Genomic DNA, 23,731 nt, shown 5'->3' with positions numbered 1-23,731 from the left:
CACAAGCTGTTCAAATAATGAAGAAAATGGGCTATAAAGAAGGAAGGGGATTAGGGAAAGGAGAGCAGGGTAAACTTGAACCTATCCCTCAAAAAGGTAATAATGGGAGACAAGGTTTGGGTTTTTTCTAGGGGCCGTTGAGGGCTCCATGCCCATACCATGGCTTACAGAGGAAGTTGTATGGGTTCCTCAATGGCCTCTCTCCTCTGAAAAGTTAGAAGCAGCTACAAAACTAATTTCTGAACAGCTACGCTTGGGTCATTTAGAGCCCTCTACCTCACCCTGGAATACACCTATCTTCGTAATTAAGAAAAAATCTGGCAAATGGCGCTTATTACATGATCTTAGAGCTATTAATGCACAAATGCGTCTATTTGGACCAGTTCAGTGAGGGCTACCATTGCTTTCTGCCTTACCCAAAAATTGGGAAATTATAATTATAGATATTAAAGATTGCTTTTTCTCTATACCTTTATGCCCTCAAGATAGGCAAAGATTTGCATTTACCATCCCAGCCATTAATCATTTAGAGCCGGAACAAAGATACCAATGGAAGGTCCTACCTCAGGGGATGGCGAATAGTCCCACCATGTGTCAACTGTATGTGCAATTGGCACTTAGGTCAGTTAGAGAGCATTTTCCATCATTACAGGTGATAATTTATATGGATGACATTTTGATTTGCCATAAAAATTCACAGTTATTGCAAGATGCATACCCTATATTAATAAAAACGTTAGGGCAATGGGGATTGCAGGTGGCCACTGAAAAGGTGCAAGTTGCTCAAATGGGAGCCTTCCTAGGGTCACTCATTTATCCTGACAAAATTGTTCCTCAAAAATTAGAGATTCGCAAAGATCAACTACATACCTTAAATGATTTCCAAAAATTGCTTGGAGATATTAATTGGCTAAGACCATTTTTGAAAATTCCATCAGCAGAATTAAAGCCCTTATTTGACATATTAGAGGGAGATACCCACATCTCCTCCCACAGAGCACTTACCCCAGCTGCATTCAAGCTTTACAAACGATAGAAAAGGCCTTACAAGATGCTCAATTACAACGCATTGAGGAGTCAAAGTCATTTGAATTGTGCATATTAAAAACTGCACAGTTACCAACAGCAGTCTTATGGCAAAATGGACCCTTATTGTGGGTCCATCCTAATGCTTCCCCTGCAAAAATCATTGAGTGGTATCCTAATGCAATTGCTCAACTTGCACTTAGGGGGATAAAAGCAGCTATTACTCATTTTGGGAAAGAACCTCATATGCTAATCGTACCTTATACTTCTGCTCAAGTTCAAACCCTGGCAGCAACAACTAATGATTGGGCAGTCTTGGTTGCCTCTTATTCAGGACAAATTGATAATCATTATCCAAAACATCCAATTTTACAATTTGCCTTAAGCCAAGCCATAGTGTTTCCAGTAATAACAGCCAAACACCCACTTCTGGATGGGGTAGTAGTGTATACAGATGGATCCACATCTGGCATAGGTGCATATGTAGTAAATGGCCAAGTAACATCTAAACAATATAATGAGACATCACCCCAGGTTGTAGAGTGTTTGGTAGTTCTAGAAGTCCTTGAAACTTTTCCGGGACCGCTCAATATTGTATCTGATTCCTCATATGTGGTCAATGCAGTTAATATGCTTGAAGTTGCTGGCTTAATTAGACCCTCTAGCAAGCTTACTCACATTTTTCAGCAAATTCAGTCAGCCTTGTTACATAGAAGACATCTTGTGTATATTACTCATGTTAGGGCTCATTCTGGCCTTCCTGGCCCCATGTCTCATGGAAATGACTTGGCAGACAAAGCTACTAGAATCGTGGCTGCTGCTTTGTCCTCACAGGCAGAGGCTGCAAGGGAGTTCCATAAATGCTTCCACGTGACGGCTGAAACATTATGCCGTTTCACTTTAACTAGGAAAGAAGCTCGTGACATTGTCACCCAATGTCAAAACTGTTGTCAATTTCTGCCTACTCCTTATGTAGTGGTAAACCCCCGAGGCATCAGACAATTACAGGTCTGGCAAATGGATGTCACTCATATTTCCTCCTTTGGAAGAAATCAATATTTACATGTTTCCATTGACACCTGCTCTGGTATTATGTTTGCTACACCTTTAACAGGTGAGAAAGCCTCTCATGTTATACAGCACTGTTTAGAAGCATGGAGTGCTTGGGGCAAGCCCACAATTCTTAAAACTGATAATGGGCCAGCATATACCTCTACTAAATTTCAGCAATTTTGTCATCAAATGGATGTCACTCACTTGACTGGCCTTCCTTATAATCCTCAAGGACAAGGCATTGTGGAACGTGCCCACCGTACACTTAAGTCTTATCTTATAAAACAAAAAGGGGGAGTTGATGAGACTCTGCCCTCAGTGCCAAGAGTAGCTGTATCTATGGCACTCTTTACACTTAATTTTTTGAATCTTGACAAGCAAGGTCGCTCTGCAGCTGATCGACATAGCTCAGACCCTGATAGACCAAAAGAAATGGTCAAATGGAAGGATGTCTTAACTGGTCTGTGGAAAGGCCCGGATCCTATTTTGATAAGATCCAGGGGAGCTGTTTGTGTTTTTCCACAGAGTGAAGACAACCCATTTTGGCTGCCGGAACGACTCACCCGCAAGATATTCATCAAGGATGGTGCAAAAGATGCAGACCTCCCGAGGACTGCTCCTGATCCTGACAATGCTGAACTTGTCTCAGGTTCCTAGTATGAGGGGCGAACAGAGATGGGCCATTCTCTCGACTTTCCCTAAACCAATGCCAGTTCGCCATAATGCAATAGTTTTTCCAAAATTCTTTACTACTAATAAAACATTAGATTTACCATATCTACCCTATGATCCCACCCGAGCACCATTAGGGGAAAATCGCTCTTTATTAGAACAGGGTTCTTTATGTTTTCAAATTAATGGACCAGGAAAATGTATCAACCTCACAGCCCGAGCTTTTGGGAAGTTTAATGAGCACCGAGGAGGTTGGGTAAGCACAACCCAAGATACTTCCAACGCAGATATAACCTTTACAAATCGGACCTTTTGGCAGGAGGCAATTTGGGTTAATGGTACATTTCTACCACCTAACTTTTCAGACAAAGAACGTCCCCACCAACCAAAAAAATAACCCCTCAATGTAGCTTGGAAGATGAAGGGCTGATACTGCCTTGGTCTGATTGTCAATCCTCCATCACTCATTGGGCAGATCAGAGTAAAACCTTTTCCTTTTCTCCCAACATGATAGATGATCCAGAGAAGGAATTTGTTATGAAAGAGGGACTTTTCATACAGGACTTTAGAATGCATCCCTTTCACAAGTGGGTGCTTTGTAGAGTCAATGGCAGTTGTACAGAACTCAATCCTTTTATCTTTATCCAGGGAGGAGCAGTTGGAAAGGCTTCTTTTACTGCCATCTCAAGATTTGCTCAGTATTGGGGAATACATGCTGCCTCCCAGGACTCTTATCGATATACTAATACCAGTGTAGAGATCACTGGGTTCAATAAAACTTTGGTAAACCAGATTAATTATCCATCTACCCCAGTCTGAGTTTACCCCCCTTTCTTGTTTATTCTTTCAAATGATTCATTTGAAGTCTGTTCCAATGATTCTTGTTGGATTTCTCAATGTTGGGATGTAACAAAGAACACCCGTGCCATGGTAACACGGATCCCACGTTGGATCCCTGTTCCGGTGGAAACACCCTCCACCTTATCCCTGTTTCGACAAAAGAGAGATTTTGGCATTACTGCTGCCGTGATCATAGCAATTTCAGCCAGTGCATCTGCTGCTACAGCTGCAGGGTATGCTATGGCTAGTACGGTTCAATCAGGCACAAAATTAAATCAGCTTTCAGCAGATCTGGCTGATGCCATCACTGTCCAAAATTCTGCTAGTACCAAGTTAAAGGGAGGGCTGATGATATTGAATCAGTGCCTTGACCTGGCGGAAGAACAGATAGGAGTTCTATACCAGATGGCCCAGTTGGGTTATGAAAGAAAACTGGAAGCCCTGTGTATTACCAGTGTCCAATATGAAAATTTTACTTATGCAGCTAATCTGTCTAGACAGCTTTCCTTATATCTTGCAGGAAATTGGTCTGAGGGATTTGATGAGACTCTTGAGGCCCTGAGGGTGGCAGTTTTAAAGATCAACTCAACGCGAGTGGACCTGTAATTGACAGAGGGCCTCTCCTCCTGGATTTCATCTGCATTTTCTTATTTTAAGGAATGGGTAGGGGTGGGTTTATTTGGTGTTGCCACCTGCTGTGGACTTGTGTTCATGCTCTGGTTGGTTTGCAAGCTCAGAACCCAACAAACACGTGACAAGGTTGTGATAGCTCAAGCACTTGCTGCCATTGAGCAAGGTGCCTCCCCCGAAATCTGGCTATCTATGCTCAAAAATTAGTTGACATTGGTGGCTGGCCTCTTTTGTAGAGTTCGCCATAGGTCATTTAGTAGTTACTGTCACATAGCACTGCGGTATCCAGGGACGGGCAACTTTCCTCATGCACAGATCATCCTAAGACACGGGGCCCAGTAGCGATAGGGTTACCCTATGACAGGAAAGGCTGTGACATTGGAGGAACGTCCTAAGACAGGAGCCACAGCAGATGGGCATAATTACACAGACCTAGTCCAGCCTCAATTTAATAAAATAAAAAGGGGGAGATGTGGAGAGCCGTGCAGCGAGCAATCGCTGTGGAGAGCCGTGCGCGTGCAGCGAGCAATCACCATTATAAGATGGTGCTGGCCTCCGCTGTGACTAACTAGTAAACAAGCCTTGTGCGCAAGTGCGAGAGTGAACTCACTCCTAGTCACTGCCCATTCTCAGGGTGTAATAGTGGTGTGAAGGGTGAGCAATGAATCAAGAGCTGTCACGCCACATCAGGTGCTGAAACGTCATGGCTGAGTGCTATATAAGGGACTCCATTTTCTGGGGTCGGGATCTTCCTGAGAAGTAAGCAATAAAGCTTTGCCACAGAAGATTCTGGTTGTCCTGAGTGTGTTCTTGCCAGCGGGGACAAAAGCTTGGGATAAGCACTAACTGCTCTTCCATAGTTTCTGAGTCCAATTCCCCACAACTACATGATGGCTCACAAACATCTATAATGGGATCTGATACCCTCTTCTGATGTGTCTCAAGACAACTACAATGTGCTCATATACATTACATAAATGCTTTCTAAGACTGAGCTTCCTGATATAAAAATAATATGCTAGGGCAATGGTGGCATAGAACTTGTGGGAATAACCAACCAGTGTCTGATTTGGCATATATCCATTCCATGAGATATGAATTCATACAAGGCACTGCTTAAGTAACCAAGAACCAGATACTAGATAACCTGGGATGAGGATAAAACCAACTAATCTTTTAAAAATTAATATAAGATGATTCTTAATGATATTCAGCTACACTCACAGATCAAAGTTTTATCCAATTATCATCAGAAAGGCTTCCTCTGGAGGGCATGAGAACAAATGCAGAGACCCCCAGCCAGACATTATGCAAGAGAAAGTCGAAATTACAGGTCTCTATCAAGTCCCTCCCTCAGGGAATCTGGCAGAAGAGGCAGAAAGTTTGTAAGAGCAAGAGGGTGTGAAGGTCACCATGAGAAGAAGTCCCTCTGAACAAACTAAGCAAGGCATTAATTGTTGGGAGCCAAAACTAAATTCTTTATAATAATCCATGTGAAAAAGATGACTACCAAGTCTTAAAACATAAAGTTGGACCTCCTCCCCAAGCTGACTAAGTCCAGACGAAGGTCACCAACAATTACCACAAGATGATCCAGACCTGACACAAACAGCAGATATCATAACCACAAGATGTACTTTTGGATATCATGCTTCCCCTTGGAAAATTACCACTGCTCCCCCATGCCCTTCTGCATAAGGGTTATTTCCCCTTTGTTCTTTTTGTATAAAAAGTGCAAGTTTTGCTGAATACAATGAGACGTTGACAATATCCAGATTGACTCCATGTCTTTCCTCTGCTTGGTTTCTGTTTCTCTCTCTCGCCTCCCCCCCTTGGTTTTCAGGAGCAGTCCCCTCGAGACCCACGAATAACTAGACCTGCTGGACGGGTCAATTCATGAACTTACAGAAATTGAAGCAACAAGCACAAGGCCTACATGGGTCTAGACCAGGTCCTCTGTGAATATATAATAGCTATTAGTTTAGTAATTCTATTTGAATTTTGACTTTGAGAATGAGTGAGTCTCTGATTTTGGGGACTGTTCCTGGGACTCTGTTCTTCCTGTTGGGTTGGAACTCTAGTAATGTAGCTTTGTTTCATATTATTATGTTTTATTTTGTCAGTAAATCAGTTTATATTATATAAGAAAAAAATCTATTTTAATTATTCTTAAATTAAAGTTTTAAAATATTTTCCTAATTCTGTTCCTAAGAAATAATGACTATTTAGGTAACATGTTAGGTAAAACAAGTCATAATTAAAGTTACAGGTTTGTTTTATAAACAACAGAAACTAAAAATATTATCCAACTTGCTTTTCTACTATTTTCAGATTTCTGTGATAATTTTGTATTCTGCTCCACTAACTTGTCTATCCTTTTAATTCCAGTCATGGTGCTGATTACTGTAGCTATCTTAAAATGTTTAAACTCAAAACAACATGAATGAGTGACTGGACAGGCAGGAATATCAATGGAATAGAATTGAGGACCCAGAAATGGACACACATACCCATGGTCACTTGATCTTTGAAAGAAGTGCTAAACCAAGACAACATTTTCAACAAATAGTGCTGGTTCAACTGACAGTCAGCAGATAGAGGAATGCAAATGAATCAATTCTTATCTGCTTGTACAAAGCTCAAGTCCTAGTGATCAAGAACCCCTACATAAAACATATATACACTGAAATGAAGAGAATTAAAGGGGGGAAGAGGCTCAAATACATGGGCTCAGGGGAAGAATTCCTGAAGAGAATGCCAATGACTTATGCTCTAAGATCTAGAATTGACATGTGGGGCCTCATAAAATTGCAAAGTTTCTATAAGGCAAAGAATACTGTCAATAGGACAAAATGGCAAACAACAGATAGATAAAGATCTTTTCCAATCTTTCATATGATAGAGGGCTAATATCCAGTATATATAAAGAACCCAAGAAATTAGACTTCAGATAATCAAATAACCACATTACAAATGGGGGTACAGAGCTAAACAAAGAATTCTCAACTGAGCAATATTGAGTGGTCGAAAGGCATTTAAAGAAATGTTCAACATCTTTAGTCATTAGGGAAATATAAATTAAAACAACCCTGAGATTCCATCTCACACTGGACAGAATGGCTAAGATCAGGTGACAGTAGATGCTGGTAAGGATGTGGAGAAAGAAGAACCTCCTCCAGTGTTGGTGGAATTGCAAGCTGGTACAACCACTCTGGAAATCTGTCTCAGAAAATTGGACATAGTATTACCTGAGAACCCAGCTATACCACTCCTGGGCATATACCCAAAACATGTTGCAACACATAACAAGGACACATGTTCCCCTATGTTCATAGCAGCCTTATTTATAATAGACAGAGCTGGAAAGAACCCGGATGTCCTACAACAGAGGAATGGATAAAGAAAATGTGGCACATTCACACAATCAAGTACTACTCAGCTATTAAAAACAATGAATTTATGAAATTCTTAGGCAAATGGATGGGGCTATAAAATATCATCCTGAGTGAGGTATCCAAATCACAAAAGAACATACATGGTATGCACTCACTGATAAGTGGATATTAGCCCAAAATCTCGGAATACCCAAGATATGATTCACAGACCACGTGAAGCTCAAGAAGAAGGGAGACCAAAGTGTGGTCACTTCTTAGAAGGGGTAACAAAATAAATTCAGAGCAAATTTGGAGACATAGTGTGGTGCAGAAACTGATGGAAAGGCCATCCAAAGACTGTCCCACCTGGGGATCCATCCCATATACAGTCACCAAATGCAGACACTATTGTGGATGCCAACAACTGCTTGCTGACAGGAGCCTGATATAGCTGTCTCCTGAGAGGCTCTGCCAAAAACTGACATATACAGTGCCAGATGCTTGCAGCCAGCTATTGAACTGATCACAGGGTCCTGAATAGAGTAGTTAGAGAAAGAAATGAAGGGGCTGAAGGGTTTGTAACCCCATAGGAAGAATAACAATATCAACCACCCAGAGCTCCCAGGGTCTAAACCACCAACCAAGCAGTACACATGGAGGGTCCCATGGCTGGAGCCATATATATATAACAGATGGCCTTGTAGGGTATCAATGTGAGAAGAGGCCCTTGGCCTCATGAAGGCTCGATGCCCCAGTGTAGGAGAATTCAAGGCCAGGGAGGTGAGAGTAGGTGGGTGTGTGGCGCTACACCCTCATAGAAGTAAGAGGAGAGGGGATGAGATAGGGGACTCCTAAAGGGGGATAACATTTGAAATGTAAATAAATTAAATATTAAAAAAAACCTTAAAAATGACTCTATGACTCTCTACATCTTGAATATTTAAGAATAGAGAACACTATTTTCTTCCCTTGTGAAGATGTGCAACCAAACAAAGAAAATGATTTTTATTAAACATTGGAGTTATGACAAGTGTAGCTCAAGCACCAATATAATGCCATTTGGAAATGGATCATTGGTAGTAATTAAGTCATGAGTGTAGAGTTCTTGTATGAGTATTAATACCTAGTAAAGTAAAAATATGAAGAAGATCATTCTGCTTTCTTCTTTGCCATCTGTCAATAAAAATGTATATTGTACACTGAAGGATCTGCAGGCACTTTGTTCTTAGAATGAAGTTCTGGGAGTTTTTGATGTTCTTGATTAAAACATCATGCTGTAACATCTCATTTTAGCTTCCCAACCTGAATGCATTAACTTCTTTGAAAAATAACGGAAAAAACCCACATACTAATGTATTTATACAACTTTTATTTTCTGTTTCGTAATGACGTATACATAGTACAAAATTATTAAATGTTGTGATTTGTTAAATAAGTTTAGTCTACACAATTGATTGTACTATTATGCATAATTTATACGTACAAAAATTGTGTTAATTTAACAATTACTCTCTTTGGTCTTATCCTTACATGCATACAAGTTTCCAGGTTTAGCTGTTGCTTGGAAAGTATTATAATTTATTCAAATCCTGTTAAGCCTGCTGAGCAGGTGACATCCAGGTTGCATTCATAGAACTAGCTAGCAGTTCTTTTGATGCATACAATGGAGAAATATTAGATAAGGAGTATGAAAATTCTGTTTTAAAGAAAATAGGTAGTCAGGAAAGTAGAACCATGGACCGGATATCAATTCCTCCTCAGGAATTCAAACTGATGGTGATCTTCATGACCAGCTGATTTGTATTGGTTCATCAAGAGTAACATTTACATTTTTCAGGTCAATTGTTAGTATCTAAAAACAGAAGTAAAGTTTAAATTAATCGCTTAAGTGTAACTATGTTTTTCTTGTCATTCTTTTTTAACAAACACTATTTTCATCTCAGTCTATCTCTACATAAGATGTAGCTTCTTCTAATTTTCATGTTGGTATTCATACGTGCTCTTTGTTTTATATGTGCTCAGGTAGGTTTGTTTTAGCCTACAATCCAGTTTATAGTTCAACATATCCAGGAATTCTGCATGGCTGGAACTTAAAGGCAGCTAGTAATACTCCCCTCATCATGTCACCATGTCATGTCACATCACAGATCACATCATATTGGATCATTTCACATTCACAGTAAATGGCATCAATCAAGGATATGTGTATTTTTTTTTCTACTGATAAACTCACATAGTCTTCATAAACTCTAGGACACAGACTCATGGAATGGAATGGTGCTGTCAACAGTGTACTGAGTCTCCCCATATCAGTAAACATAATCAAGATAAAGTCCCAGAGATATGCCCATATGTGTCAAGTTGATTATAAAATAGCATACACGTGTGTATATGTATACATTTTTTGGGATTACAGTTACCTATTTACTTAGTTTTTCCTTCTTCCTTCTTCCTAACTTATATACTCCTTTTGGCAATTTTTCAAATTCATGTCCTCTTTTCCCATTAGTTGTTTTTACTGACAAATATTATCTAAATACAGAAATCAAACCTTTTTATTCTGTATGCTATGATTCGTCTGTTTTCAGTGGTGACTGTTTAGTATTGGATATCAACACATGTGGCTTTGAAGTATGTATTTATGCATGAGATTTACAGACAGAGACTTATGTGGGATTGCCAATAGTTACTATTTTAAATGAAATACTTCACAAATCATTGAAGTAATTTCCTCAGCATTGCAAAGGTTTAGAATTAGTGAAACAAACTTCTTTTGAAAGACTATTTTTTAACATGATATAATTGTCCCAAATAAACTTGTTATAATACTTCGGAATACCTCCTTTGACCCTGACCAACTATCATTAGGCACTTCAATTTTTATACTGAAATCATGAGGCTTATTTACTAAATGTTAACTATATATTAAAGGATATAAATGCATGTCATCTCTTTTTCAATGTGACACAGAAAAGAGAAATATAATCCAATTTATTTTAAAGAGTGATTAATGGTGAATAAAACCTCCATCTTGGAAAACCAATTTGCCTTTTTAAAAAATTGGTTTTTCTTCTACCTCTGACAAAAATACTAAATCAGTATTATTTTTACTAAGAAATTTATAAGCCAGGACAATGTTTCCAAATAACATAGATTTGTAGGATTAAATAATTAACCCAAGGAAGGTCAATAAATATTCTAAACTACTTCCCTTACTCATTGCTGACATAATTAAAAAAATAAAGTAAAAAGAGTTTATCACTGAAAAAGTAGAAGACTATATTCTAAGTTGAAGAGTAAATCTGACAGCCAGATTAGAAATTGACAATACAGCTAGAGTTCAGACTCAAGTTAAAGAGACCATGGCCCTGGTGAAGTTGAAAACTAACAGCTTGGGGTCCATTAGAACCTCAACTTGGCCAAAGCAGTCTTTCTTTCAAACTAAAGATGGACAACCTGTAATTTTGTGAATTAAGTTCTTTAAACTGACTCTTTGATGACTAGCTCTGTCCAGACAAATTTAAATTTGAAAAGCATGTTTTTCTCATAGTTACAGACATGAACACATGGCCTTGCCTGGGGGAAACACAGGAAACAATTTCTTAAATACACATTTTTATTAAGCCCAACTTTATTGGTCATGAATTCACAGAACTTGGATGAAAAGAAACTTAGAAGTTGCATGTGTGTATATATTTACCAAATTTGGAGAAAGGCCCAAAATTATAGGAGAAAATACACAGCCATTGGGGTAGTGGTGCTGTTCTGACACAGAATTCTGATGCCTGGCTCAGAGTCCCTATTCTTTTTCCTGACAATATTCATTCTCCTAAATGAAGTTACATTAATTTCCAAACAATTTCAGGGAATTTTTATCTAAGGTATATGCAATGCTCAAATGTAAATCTTACAATTAAAAATAGTATTTGAGGAATTGTTCCAGGTGATAGCCATTTGGAATCTTGTGTAAGAGAAATTGTAAAATAGCTGCCACTAAATTATATGTATAAAAAGTTACTAAGGATATTAAAACATAAATAATAGGTAAGCATCATGAAATTAAATAACTGGCAAATAGCACAGCTTATTAGTAATTCTGTTTCTGTAGTCCTGGCAATGACCATGAGGAATCGTGTAGATATTTTCCAGAGGCATACGTAAGTAAGGCACATGTTTATGTCACCCACCTCCTTAGCTTCATCTTGAGTAAATGAAAGCTGCTGATTATTTCCACCGTAACTCAGATTAACCTCACTGATACGGGTTGTTCCTTTTCCCCATACAGAGATATTTCCAAGCTTCATCTCATTTTTGTTTCTATACCCATCTTTCAATACAGTACTTGTTAAAGTTTTCTATAAAGCCAAAGAAAAACAAATAAAGTCTCCATTGAATATTCAAGTAAATAGTCAGAAAATTCATAACTGTGATCTAACATGAATCTCATTGGATAGCAAATAAGTTATTCAAGTATATTATGGAATGTGCTTTATATAGTGAATCGGGAGTGAAACTCCACACATTATTTAGTAAAATTTAATATAGAAGATATTACACACCTGATTTAAATTGAATTCTATCAAGGTATACTGATTGTTTTCATATGTGTCTGGAGAGAGAAAAAATGTAAGTCATTTTCTTTTCAAAGAACAGTAATAAATTATAGCATACTTATTTTTCTTCTCAGGTAAAAATGATATTATATTCTATTGATGAATTTCAGAATAAAGTCAAACATACACATAAAACAAATTAAAAAGTTATATCCATGAATTTATCTAAAGACCATCTTGTCAAAATAATAATATAGCTAACACTTACTAATGATTTCTACTGTATTTAATTATAATAACAGAAATAATAAAGGAGAGGAGCATTGTCATTATTATAATAATCACTATTATTAAGGCTATTCTCATTATACAGTAAGGAAATTTGCCACTAGACAAAATATGAAGAAACTTAAAAACACATTATTTTTCTTGTACCCATACAATAACTGAGGATTTATAAGATGGTGAAAAAAGATACAGTCATATATATATGATAGATACATGGACTGCATAGCATAGAAAACCTGATGTTTTCCAATTCCTCATCTAGTCACACATGGAAAAATGAGCAAATTGTGGTCCAATTGTGTCATTACTTTTATGAAAATTAACTTGCGAAAAATTTTGCTGATTCCAAAACCGATATTATGCTATGAAATTTTTTCTATATATTCACATAGACATTTAGATTTTATTTATTTATGTATGCATGTATGGTTTCATATATGTATTTGTGTTTATGTATTTGTGAAAGGTGAGTTATTCCAAATGTTTTGTTTTAGAGACAGCTTCTCCCACCAGTCTAGAGCTTGTTACATAGACCACAGACTACATTGCTTACACCTCATATGGAAGATAAGTTTGTCTCTAATTCCTCAGTCTAGGATTACAAGGGCATACTACCATTATTTGAGAACAAAACAAAACAACACAAAAAACATAAAACAACAACAAAAAAGCCACCTAGGGTTCCAAATTCTTGCCACAGAAATCAGATTTTTCTGTTTTCAAAGCAAGCTCTTTACTAGTTGAGGTTTTCCCCAACTCTCAGAATATGTATTCTTTTTTGTTTGTTTGTTTGTTTTTTTTTTGTTTTTCGAGACAGGGTTTCTCTGTGTAGCCCTGGCTGTCCTGGAACTCACTTTGTAGACCAGGCTGGCCTCGAACTCAGAAATCCGCCTGCCTCTGCCTCCCGAGTGCTGGGATTAAAGGCGTGCGCCACCACGTCCGGCAGAATATGTACTCTTAATAAAATCTTTAGGTGTATCTGATGCCAATGGAGAGCACATCATATGTAGTGAGAGGCTTAGCTCTTTAGTCTAGGTATTTTTGCTGAGAAACCATCATGAATATCATAAAAATAAATTTAGCTGTAAGATAGGTTTTCAAGTTAAGGTAAAAATAAAACAAACAACAAAACATCGAATGTTAAAAGGATAAGCAAAATCAATAGCAACACAGTGAGGAGTCTGAACTAATTTCTGGCTTTAGAATATGTTTCTGCATTCATTATGACACATGGAATATAGCTTACATTGTTCATTGACCGATCAGGTCAATGCAAATGTCTCTGTGCTAGCTTCTTAGGTATCTCTTTACACTAAGAAAGAAAAATTAATTTTTAATTTTTAAACTTTTTATGTGTACTGTTTCCAGCAATTATTATACTCCTTGAACATTAAATTATATGTCTAGCCTTATGGTCAACTTTTAAAGTACAATAGCTGACACAGTGTAATTTAAGAATATATGCATACTGTCTATCTCTGGACTATCTCAACTTAACTTACCAGCTTCCCAATAATCACCCAGAGACTTACTATTATTTATTAAGCATAGGCCTTAAATGGCTATCTCTCAGCTAACTTGTATTTCTTAAATTAATCCAACTATTCTATTCCACATCCTGTCCTGTAGCCTGTTACCACTCTCTTATGGAATCAGTCCCAGCACTGGTACCTTTCACCTTCATTTCCAGCTGAAGAAAAAAAACACACACACAAACATCAACACCTGATTCTTTCCCAGAGGTCCTATCTGTGACAAAAAGTTTTGCCTTTTCTCTCATGTCATGTTACAGGCAGTCAGATCATTATTAAATAAATCAGAAGATTAAGGTGAAGAATATTTACAAAATACACAAGTGGATGATTATCCAAGGAAAAGAACAACACCAAGGCCTAGCCTGTATTCAACTCTCCTGAAGGTAAGAAATCAACATTTAAATAATACAAGAACAACCTTTACAAAGCACACAAGAAAAGATTATCTCAGCAGCTGTCATTTACATATATCTGAATGGAAGAATTACCTATCGACTCTCCATCATCCCAGAATAGAGTTCCTTTTGCTGTTTGGTTGTCATCAGCAGCTACGATGAGTTTCATGTAATTATTTCGACTACAAGAAAAAATATAATTCTATGTTTACAGAGGATATTTTATAATATGCAGTCATGTAAGAATATGAATTGTAATGGAAGTTAAGAAAACAAACATCTAAACAGAAAATGAAGAAGTTTACTTCTGTAAAATGAGAAAATGACATGCAGAAAAGAAATTCATCATAGTTAATGCAAAATATCTCAAAAGTCATTTAGCTTTAAGAGTTCAGCTACCACCATTAATCAGAAGTGAACTCATTCATAGTAATTGAAAACACTAGGTTTACAAATACACTTACTTTCATGCATCACTATTTTAATCAGTCTCTCCCTCCCATCCTCCAATGCTCCCTCTTCCTTCCATTCCTCTCTCATATACTAGGGTCAGACACATGTATGTCCAACATTCCACAACTGAGCTGTAGTCTCAGCCCGAGTAATACAATTTTTTTTAATACATTCAATGTTAAATTTCTTCACATTTCAATATATAAAATATTGAGTTATAATTGCATATGAATAATAATTAAAAGAATAACTAAATAGTTCTAAGTTCATCCTTTTTAACTGGTAATGTCTCTCAGCTCATGCCTACATAGGTCTATTTATAAATTAAACACAGATCACTATATAACAGTGTGTGATAAATAACTTGGTTTAACAGCATCAAATTGTTAGAAAAGGCATTTCTTTAACAAACTATTCTTTTCTGCTTTAATATAATCACAGATACTGAAATACATCCTATTCTTAAGTTTCCTAACATATCCAGAATGTTAGAGCTCAATTTTTTAGCAACTTCACATTCGAATTGTAGGTGAGTATGACAAAGCACAAATGTTTATATGCATATTAATATTTACTTAGACAAAAGGAACTATATCTTATAAATATAAAAATCTGGTTAAATTGCATGCATAGTGGCATATTACTTTAATCTCATATTCCCAGAACTTGAGATACTGAGACAGGAACATCACATTTCAATGTTCACTTCTACTACATAGCAAAAATTCTGTCTTGAAAAAATAAAGTCTGATTGAGCCCAAAATTTACAAATACATATGAAAAATTATGTTAAAGTGTCTTACAGCTTATACTCTTCTACTTTGTAAATGTTGGCAAAACTCCATATAACTTGAGACATTCAGAACAGAAACAGAAAAAATTTGTAGAAAAATAACCTCTCTCAGTGAAACTAAGAGTTTTTTAACACACACACACACACACACACACACACACACACACACACACACACACATATATATATATACATTTATATCTATCTTTCTATATATATATACATTTATATCTCTCTATATATACATATATATGTATATAAAATGTATATATATATACATATATATATGGAAAAATGTCTCAAGTAGTTAAGAACTCTTTGTTTATGGCCTCTGGGATGCTGTCCTGTAGCTTTCCAGGAATTAGCCACAGTTGAGAGTAAGAAGCGAAATTAGAGTCATTCTTACATAGACCATGTCACAGAATTTACTCATGATTCTTGGAGATTGAACATATCAGTAGGAGTCCTTAAAAATTATAAAAATAAATGGACCAGGCATTTTATTACGTGATAAATAACAACATGAAATTCAAAACACTTATATATCTACCAGTCCCCACTCACGGTAAGGCTAAAGGAGAATGGAATTGCAACTTTACCCATCAGGAACTATTATTAACTATATTGTTAATGGATATTAACCACAACCATTATTAATTGTTAATTGACTTTATTGTTAATGGATATCTTTATTTCCACAAAGTATCAGTCAGAAAATACAGCACAGAATGGAAATGAGGAGGTAGAGGCAACGAAACAAAATGGAAATCAAAGGGAAGTCATCAAATAATAGGGACTCTGTGAGCTTCATGAACTCAAATGTCATTCAGTGATAAATCAATAAGATAAAATGTTGGGAGATGGGAGGACTATGCGATGGAGTCTTAACCAAATGAAAGTACACTGAAAAGGCTCCTTGCCATGTCGTTCCAAAACCATGTCACCCTATGAGCAGCAAATGCTGAACGCTAAAGGCTGTGATTGCTATGGGTACCATGGAATTGGTCAGATAGAAAATAAAGACTGCTCGGAATAATGGGTCTCCTCTATGTGATATTATTCTTAAGACCACAGATCAAAAGAGAAAAGGCAGGAGCCCTGTTATAAACTACTGACAGTGGGTGAAAGTGGTATGTCCAGGCAGGTTCATCAAATATGTTAGAGCTGTTTGTGATACAGAGGCTGTGAAAATGGCAAAGACATTGAAACCTCTATACCTTCCTCTTGCTTTTCTACAATTCATATTTGTATTCTAGAGAGTCTTACAAAAATACTGTTTTCAGGTCTGGGAATGTATCTCAGTTAGACAGCTTACCCAGTATTCTCTTATGGCATGAGCTCTCGCCCTGCACATGCTAAGCAAGGTAGAAAACACCTGAAATCCCAGCAGCACCCAGAATGCAGAGATAGGAAGATCAGAATTCAAGGTCACCCTTTTTTGCTACATGAGAAGTTGAAAATCTGTTTATATTATTTAAGTCCCTGCCTCAAAAAAATCAGAAATGAATATTTTTATGAAGTGTCATTATTTCCATGTCAGTTAAAAATTAAAGCCTCATAAGACAAACTTTTCATTTGTGAATACTTATGCATATTAAGTACAGAAGTCAGGAAGTTTTAGTTTGCATTTCGTAGGGAAGCCTCACTTCTAAAGGGATGTATCACTGGAAGACAATTTTCCATGAGTCTTCAACATTTATTGCATGTGGAGTGATAACAGAAGCTTTTCATTTGAAGTTATATTTACGTTATAGTGAATGTTCCTCTTAAAGAAAAGAATGGACAGGATTATTTGCATCTCACAAAAAATATGCAATTCCCCAGATCAGCAGATACTCAACTGCCTCAGAGCTTTAAGGGTGCCATCTACCAGGATGGCTCTTCATCCCAGTTGGGTTAGGGAGCAGGGAAAACTAAAGTTCTTCAATAGCCTCATTTTCTGCCATGCCTTCTGTTTATAACTACACAGCCGTGTTACTACAGAAGTATTATGGAGGGAAAGCTCAGACATTTCTATCTACTGACTTTTACAGCCAGGTAGCTTATAAAGTGCAATTACAGTTCTAAAAATAATTTACTTACCTGTAATATGTGTTCTGTGCCGGTTCTTGACATGGGAGAATATAACCTCCCCGGACATGTAGATTTATTGTATCAAAAGGAGCTGAAAATGTTTGAAGTTTTCCTCTGACCTTTATGTCTTCCCCCTGGTAATGAGAAGAAAAGGGGGTAGTGATAAATGACATAATCAGTAATGTAAGATGTAAGAAAGCACACTTATGAAATCAAATGTCACAATTTTCTACTGAAAAAAAATGAAGAAAACACACATTTTAAAAATGTTCTGATTTAAAGTGTATCCTAAAGTCCTGGTTACACTTTCATTCTCAGATGTTATTTGGTTTCAGGTTTCCTAGACATAGAGGTCACAAAGAATGGAGAACTCCATGATTCTTAGTGATCATTTTTGTATAGCCAAAAAAGGCAACAAAACTTTGTCATATGGAACTCATTTCTGTGCTTATTTGCCAAAATAAATCAATTGCACCATGATATGTTAGTTTAATTCAAATATAATTAACTTCACATAAACAATTCAAAATTTTTAAAATGGAAAATACACAGATTTATAAATTTTATATATATATATATATATATATATATATGTGTGTGTGTGTGTGTGTGTGTGTGTGTGTGTGTGTGTGTTTAGTTAACTTCCCCAAATTCTACCAAAACTTACTGTATGGTAGTCAAACCATCGAGCCTTAGGAACATAGCCATTCACAGTTGTCTGGAACTGGAATTGGAAGATAAAGTCATTGAAATAATCTGAAATACAATTCTAGAATTTTGATAATACAACAAATGATCATACTTACAGGTCCAATGACAGGAGTCACCATAAAAGCTGGACCCCACAGGAACTGCTTGTATATTTCCCAGGTTTCCTTATCATCAAAGAACCTGGACAAAAGAATCACAAATAATTCAATTAAACCGAATGATGTAATTTCTTCTGAATAACAGAAAATGTTTATTGATATCCCAATTTGCTGTATGTTTTTTGTTTTTTGTTTTTTTTTTAATTTTTTATTTTTTAGATTTAATTGAAAACCACGCTCAAAAATATTTAAAACAAAAGGTCATTCATTACTTCGGACACAATGTTGAACAGTACAGACTTTTTGGGTAAAACTAAAATCCAGGACAGCTCCAGAGAAGCAGCCTCCAGATGCTACAATCTCCTGTCACAGACTCAGATGCTTCTACTGGACCTGTTCCTTCTGACTGCTCCTCAGATGGATCCACAGACCCTGGACAGCAGGAAACAGCCAACTCTCCTAAGACTGGACAAACATCCCCCATACCCGTTCTTCTGGGATCCCTAGAGACACATCGCACCCAAAGCCAACCAGATGTAGTCAGATATTACCACTACCCTATTCCTGCTTCACCATCACCTTTTTCTAATTTTCTTACTCTTCTCTTGCTTCGCTCTTGCTCTTGTTCTCCGCTTCCCATTCCCTTCCCAGCCCTCTCTCCACGTGTTCACGATCAGCCTTTATTTCCCTACTCTCTCTCTCTCTCTCTCTCTGCCTTTCTCTGCCTCTACTCCTCTCCTCATGCACTGAATAAACTTTATTCTATACTTAAAAGAAAAAAAAAGAACAAAAACAAACAAAAAACGAAAAAAGATTGTTAAAAAATATTTGTTCAATTTAACAACAAGGCACAATGGAGGAGCGTTTATAGAGGAAAGTTAATACAGGTACTCAAATATTAACTTTGTCTAGTAAATAACAAAATTGAAAGCAGCAATAAAAGACAACTTGCAAAAAGATTATAAAACTATCACGGCATGGATTTTTTTTTTAATTTAACAGAAGAATTTTTAAGACAAGATATGTAGGATTACACCTATAATCTGAGGCAAGAGGATTGCCAAGAGATAAAGAAAAATCACAGGGGATGTGAGAGAGGGCAGAGGGAGGGAAAGATTGCCTATCTTAAAGCTCTGCTTATTGACTGACACACCATTATGTCATCAAAGATTCTTGCATATGTAAGTTGATGTCTAATACTGAAAACAAATGACCATAGGAAAAAAAAGTTACATATTCAGAAATAGTCACCGGACAATGTTATGCTATTGAAATTAAACGTTAGATTTAGTTTTGCTTTTGTTTCATTAGCAAACATGCATAGTGGTAAACTGGCTGCTGGGGTTTAGCCCTCTCTGAACTCCCCGTGAAACAGGCTGAAGCACTCTCAGCAGGACAAAGAACTGTTCAGAATCCATAATCAAAGCTTCAAATGTTAACGAAGCAAACAGATTAGCCTGAAACATAAGAGGAGTGACAGTAGATGGTGAGGGGAACAGAGGGGCAGTGGCAGGCAGGTGAGCTAAGAACACAACCTCCGTGTTCCTCAAATGGAAGCGTCCTTTTTTTTTTTTTTTACTACCAACTTTATTCATTTTTTTCTAAATATACTTTCCTTGAGATTTTATTTTTTCTTTTGGTCATATTTGCTAATTGCTTCTAATTATCACATCCTTTAATTGTGCTCCCAAACCTTTCTCCACTTTTTTTTAATTATAAAATCCCATTGCGTTCAAATAGTGCTGCCTCTATACTGAGTCTATGACAACCCCCTGGGACATGTTCAACCCTCCAGGAGTTAGACACATAAAACTGACTCTCCATCTGCTAAGACTCATATATTACTAAGAGTTCATCAGCCAGGAGTAGGATTCCCTGTCTATTTTCCCATTCCGTGCTTGGATTTTGACTGGCTTGAGTTTGCAGAAACTTTGGAGAACACTGCCCAAGCACTGTGAGTTCATTTGTAAAACATCCCTGTTGTCTGTGGAAAACACTGTTTTCTTGTGGTCATTTGCAGTCTCTCTGGCTCTCATAGTCTTTCTCTCTATCACACAATGATTGCTGAGCCTTAAGAGGTAGAGGTATTCCATTTAGGGCTGGCCATACTGCTGTTTCTCATTTTGCTACATCTTTTAATCTTCAATCAAAAGTGAAGGCATACAATTGAAATTTATTATTTTAATAATTTTATTTTGAGTATTAGTTCTTAAGTTACAATAGACAGTTGTGACTTTTTATTAGTTTATCATTGGTGAAATTTGGAGGCCACCTTATCTAACTACTCAATTAATACAGGAGATTTGAGAAGCTATGTGCCTCGTGAATAAGTTAAAGAGGTTATTTTAAAGTATTACTTGTTTAATTATTAGGGGAATTTATATGCTAACTGAATACACAAGTGGGCTTATTAGAATTATTTATGTAAACCCTTTATTAGCTCAAAATATATAATAAAGCATCTATGAAATATTATACTATAGTAGATAATAGATTAAAGTAATCAAAAGCTACTCGTTGAAGAAAAAAATAAAACACTTACTCATGCATTAGGGGTCTGATGACAGTTCCACCATGAATATGGGCTTCATGCATCTGTGTGTAGAAATAGGGCAGCAACGTGTATCTGATTTCTAAAACTTTCTTTGACATTTGAGCAAAAGTTTCATTCCAGGAAACAGGATCTTGCCTCTGAAACAAAGCACAATGCAAAAAATATATTATTAGAGATTATTAAGTTATGTTCTATATACTATCCTTATAAAAATCTCCCATGCTGCCTTAATTCTATTTTATATGAATAATGAAAGTGGTAGAATATTAGTATTTTAATAAGATAATGAATATTAAATCCAAAGCTTTATTTGATGGAAGTAAATATATACAAAGTATAGTTCATATTTTAAAAGAAAATACATATATTGTCAGCTATGGTAATACTCAATCTTGGGCTGCAAAATTCAGAAAGAAAAGATATGGTTTGCTAGACAAATGTTGCCTGAAATATCAAGAGATAAGTGGATCTCATCATATTAACCTCACACACCACCATACAGTCTCATATGAAATGAACAAATTAATATACTAGTCACATCACAGGAGGAATGTGCACACTAATCTTGAATGAATTTCCGTCTCCTTTGGAATATGCACTTCAAGTTAAAGGAGTAATATTAATGGTGCAATACTACTTCATAAATATCCTCAACTGCATTCTCCATAACTCATACTTATTTGACTTTAACACATTTTTAATTATAAATGTGTCATAAATAAATCACATTATAATATAATGAAACATTAGAAGAAAGTCTACATATTTAAGCATATATATATATATATATATATATATATATATATATACACACACACACATTCTCCATAAATATTCCCTAAACCCTCCCTATCCAGACCTTTTAAAATAGCTGTCCTTTTTTTCCAGTGTGGTAATATCCTAAAAGAGTAACAAGTTTCTATTACAATGTTCATAGGTCTTCAAAATATTTCTCCATAGTTTGCTTGCCTTTAAAATTGCTTCAAAATGTAGTCCTAACTTGCTTTGTATCCTTGTAATTTGATTATTAAGAAAATAAATCCCCTCCCCCTAGTTCAAGTAAAATTTGAATAGTACAATCTTTTCTCAACACACTCTCTCCATCTGTTGATCCGTAAATGTGCTACTACTGTGTCTTTCTGACATTTTCTATTGGCAACCTTGGACTGACCTGCTTTTTGACCAGTTCTCCTTTTCTCTGCAATAGCACAAGCTAGTGCATAATAGTATATTGCTTCTAACTGTTCACAGTTTTCCATCTAATTAATCACTAACACTCAAAATTGCATACAAATAAGTTAATAACTCTCAGCGATTGCCACTGCCCAGAAATCTGCTCCTACGAGCCATGCTGTGTTTTCTTGTTTCTCAATTACTAAAGTTGCCTTTTCAGCATTTGCTTTTAGATCTTCCTATTTCCTTCATTATTGCAAATGCATCATACTTCAAATTAATTTAGTTTCAAGTTGAAATTTTTGTTGTAACGGTGTCCCAGTTTGAAATACGTTCTACCGTAGACCATTTTCCCCCTAACTCTTCCAAAATCATATCGATCAGCTGTAGTATGTGTGTTCTGTAAGCAAGCCATGTTTTCTTGGTACAATTCAGACCATACTTACTACTACTTCATTAATATTAAAAGATTTGAAGTATTCATTATGACATGGTCAAGTAAAATATAATTGAAGCGACAACAAACAACATAAGGCTGCATAGGGAAAAATAAGTAAAACAAAATTGATATAAATGTAGTAATTACATACTCTAGTAAATTGAATGTTGTGATTTCTTGAATATGGATAAAAGGCTCCAACTTGCATCCAACGAGCACAGAGGTGGTATTCTGAGTCGTTAAAGAAACCACAGATATCTGCTCCAACCTAAAAGATAGTTATATTTAATACATATCAAGTACTATTTATAAATAGGTAGACTGCAAATATAAACTGAACAGATCTACTTACATATGGTATCCCAAAAAGATTAAATTCCAGCATACCTAAAAATTAGAATAAAATTTTATATTGTTATTTTCATTTATTTTAGTATTTTACTTTTATCAGTGAAGATGTTCTCTTTGTATATTAGTTCTTAGTAATGAAATATTTTGGTATTAATAATAAGTTATTCTCTTATAAAACTTAAAATAATAGTTATTGTACTTATGAGTGTTAATGATATTCTTAAAAATAAGAGATCATATGTGTTAAGATAATAACACTATAACATAATTTAAGCACGAATAAGCTAGAAATGTAACATAGTGACGTAAGATTAAGTAGAAGTGCTTTGTTTTAATTTTATTTTTTAAAATAAATGTTTTTGCTGGTATTTAGTCATTTATAGTCATTTATTTTACCATATGGAATGAACATAATTACCTTTATTAAGTAATACAACAAATGAGAACTTCAATAAAATAAATGAATATAATTTCTCATCTCTTTGGTAAAGATATTCTAAGCATGGTTTGAATCTATCATTACTCAATTATGTTCAAGTCTAGAATCAAAAGAGTGGTTGGCTGTACATCCTTTGCCATGTGTTTACTGTTAGAAAATACTTTAGTTGGATGCTTTTTTCTTTACCATCTCTCAGTGATTTTTATTCTCTAGAAGATAATATATACTAATTTCTTTCTTTGCTTTAAAATACTGTCTCTTCAAACTCTTTCATTTTCAAC

At 35.9% G+C, this 23,731-nt stretch overlaps 1 protein-coding gene across 1 annotated transcript in view; it reads right to left on the bottom strand.

Annotated features, from left to right (window-relative positions):
* Positions 1-9,378: 9,378 nt before the first annotated feature.
* Positions 9,379-23,731, bottom strand: part of Si (sucrase-isomaltase) — a 74,720-nt gene continuing 60,367 nt past the window's right edge. The window contains exons 38-47 of the mRNA XM_021158399.2: positions 23,013-23,047; positions 22,812-22,928; positions 21,037-21,185; positions 18,492-18,576; positions 18,353-18,409; positions 17,695-17,819; positions 14,460-14,548; positions 12,155-12,204; positions 11,783-11,950; positions 9,379-9,447 (exon numbers count right to left, since the gene is read on the bottom strand). Coding sequence (XP_021014058.1) covers positions 9,379-9,447; positions 11,783-11,950; positions 12,155-12,204; positions 14,460-14,548; positions 17,695-17,819; positions 18,353-18,409; positions 18,492-18,576; positions 21,037-21,185; positions 22,812-22,928; positions 23,013-23,047 — 944 coding nt within the window. The remainder of the gene's footprint in view (positions 9,448-11,782; positions 11,951-12,154; positions 12,205-14,459; positions 14,549-17,694; positions 17,820-18,352; positions 18,410-18,491; positions 18,577-21,036; positions 21,186-22,811; positions 22,929-23,012; positions 23,048-23,731) is intronic.

Source organism: Mus caroli, unplaced genomic scaffold (genome assembly GCF_978045245.1).
Source record: "Mus caroli unplaced genomic scaffold, Mus_caroli_1 scaffold_3, whole genome shotgun sequence".
NCBI lineage: Eukaryota > Metazoa > Chordata > Mammalia > Rodentia > Muridae > Mus > Mus caroli.
The sequence above is the reverse complement of the archived record's forward strand: the minus strand, read 5'-3'. Positions and strand labels throughout refer to the sequence as shown.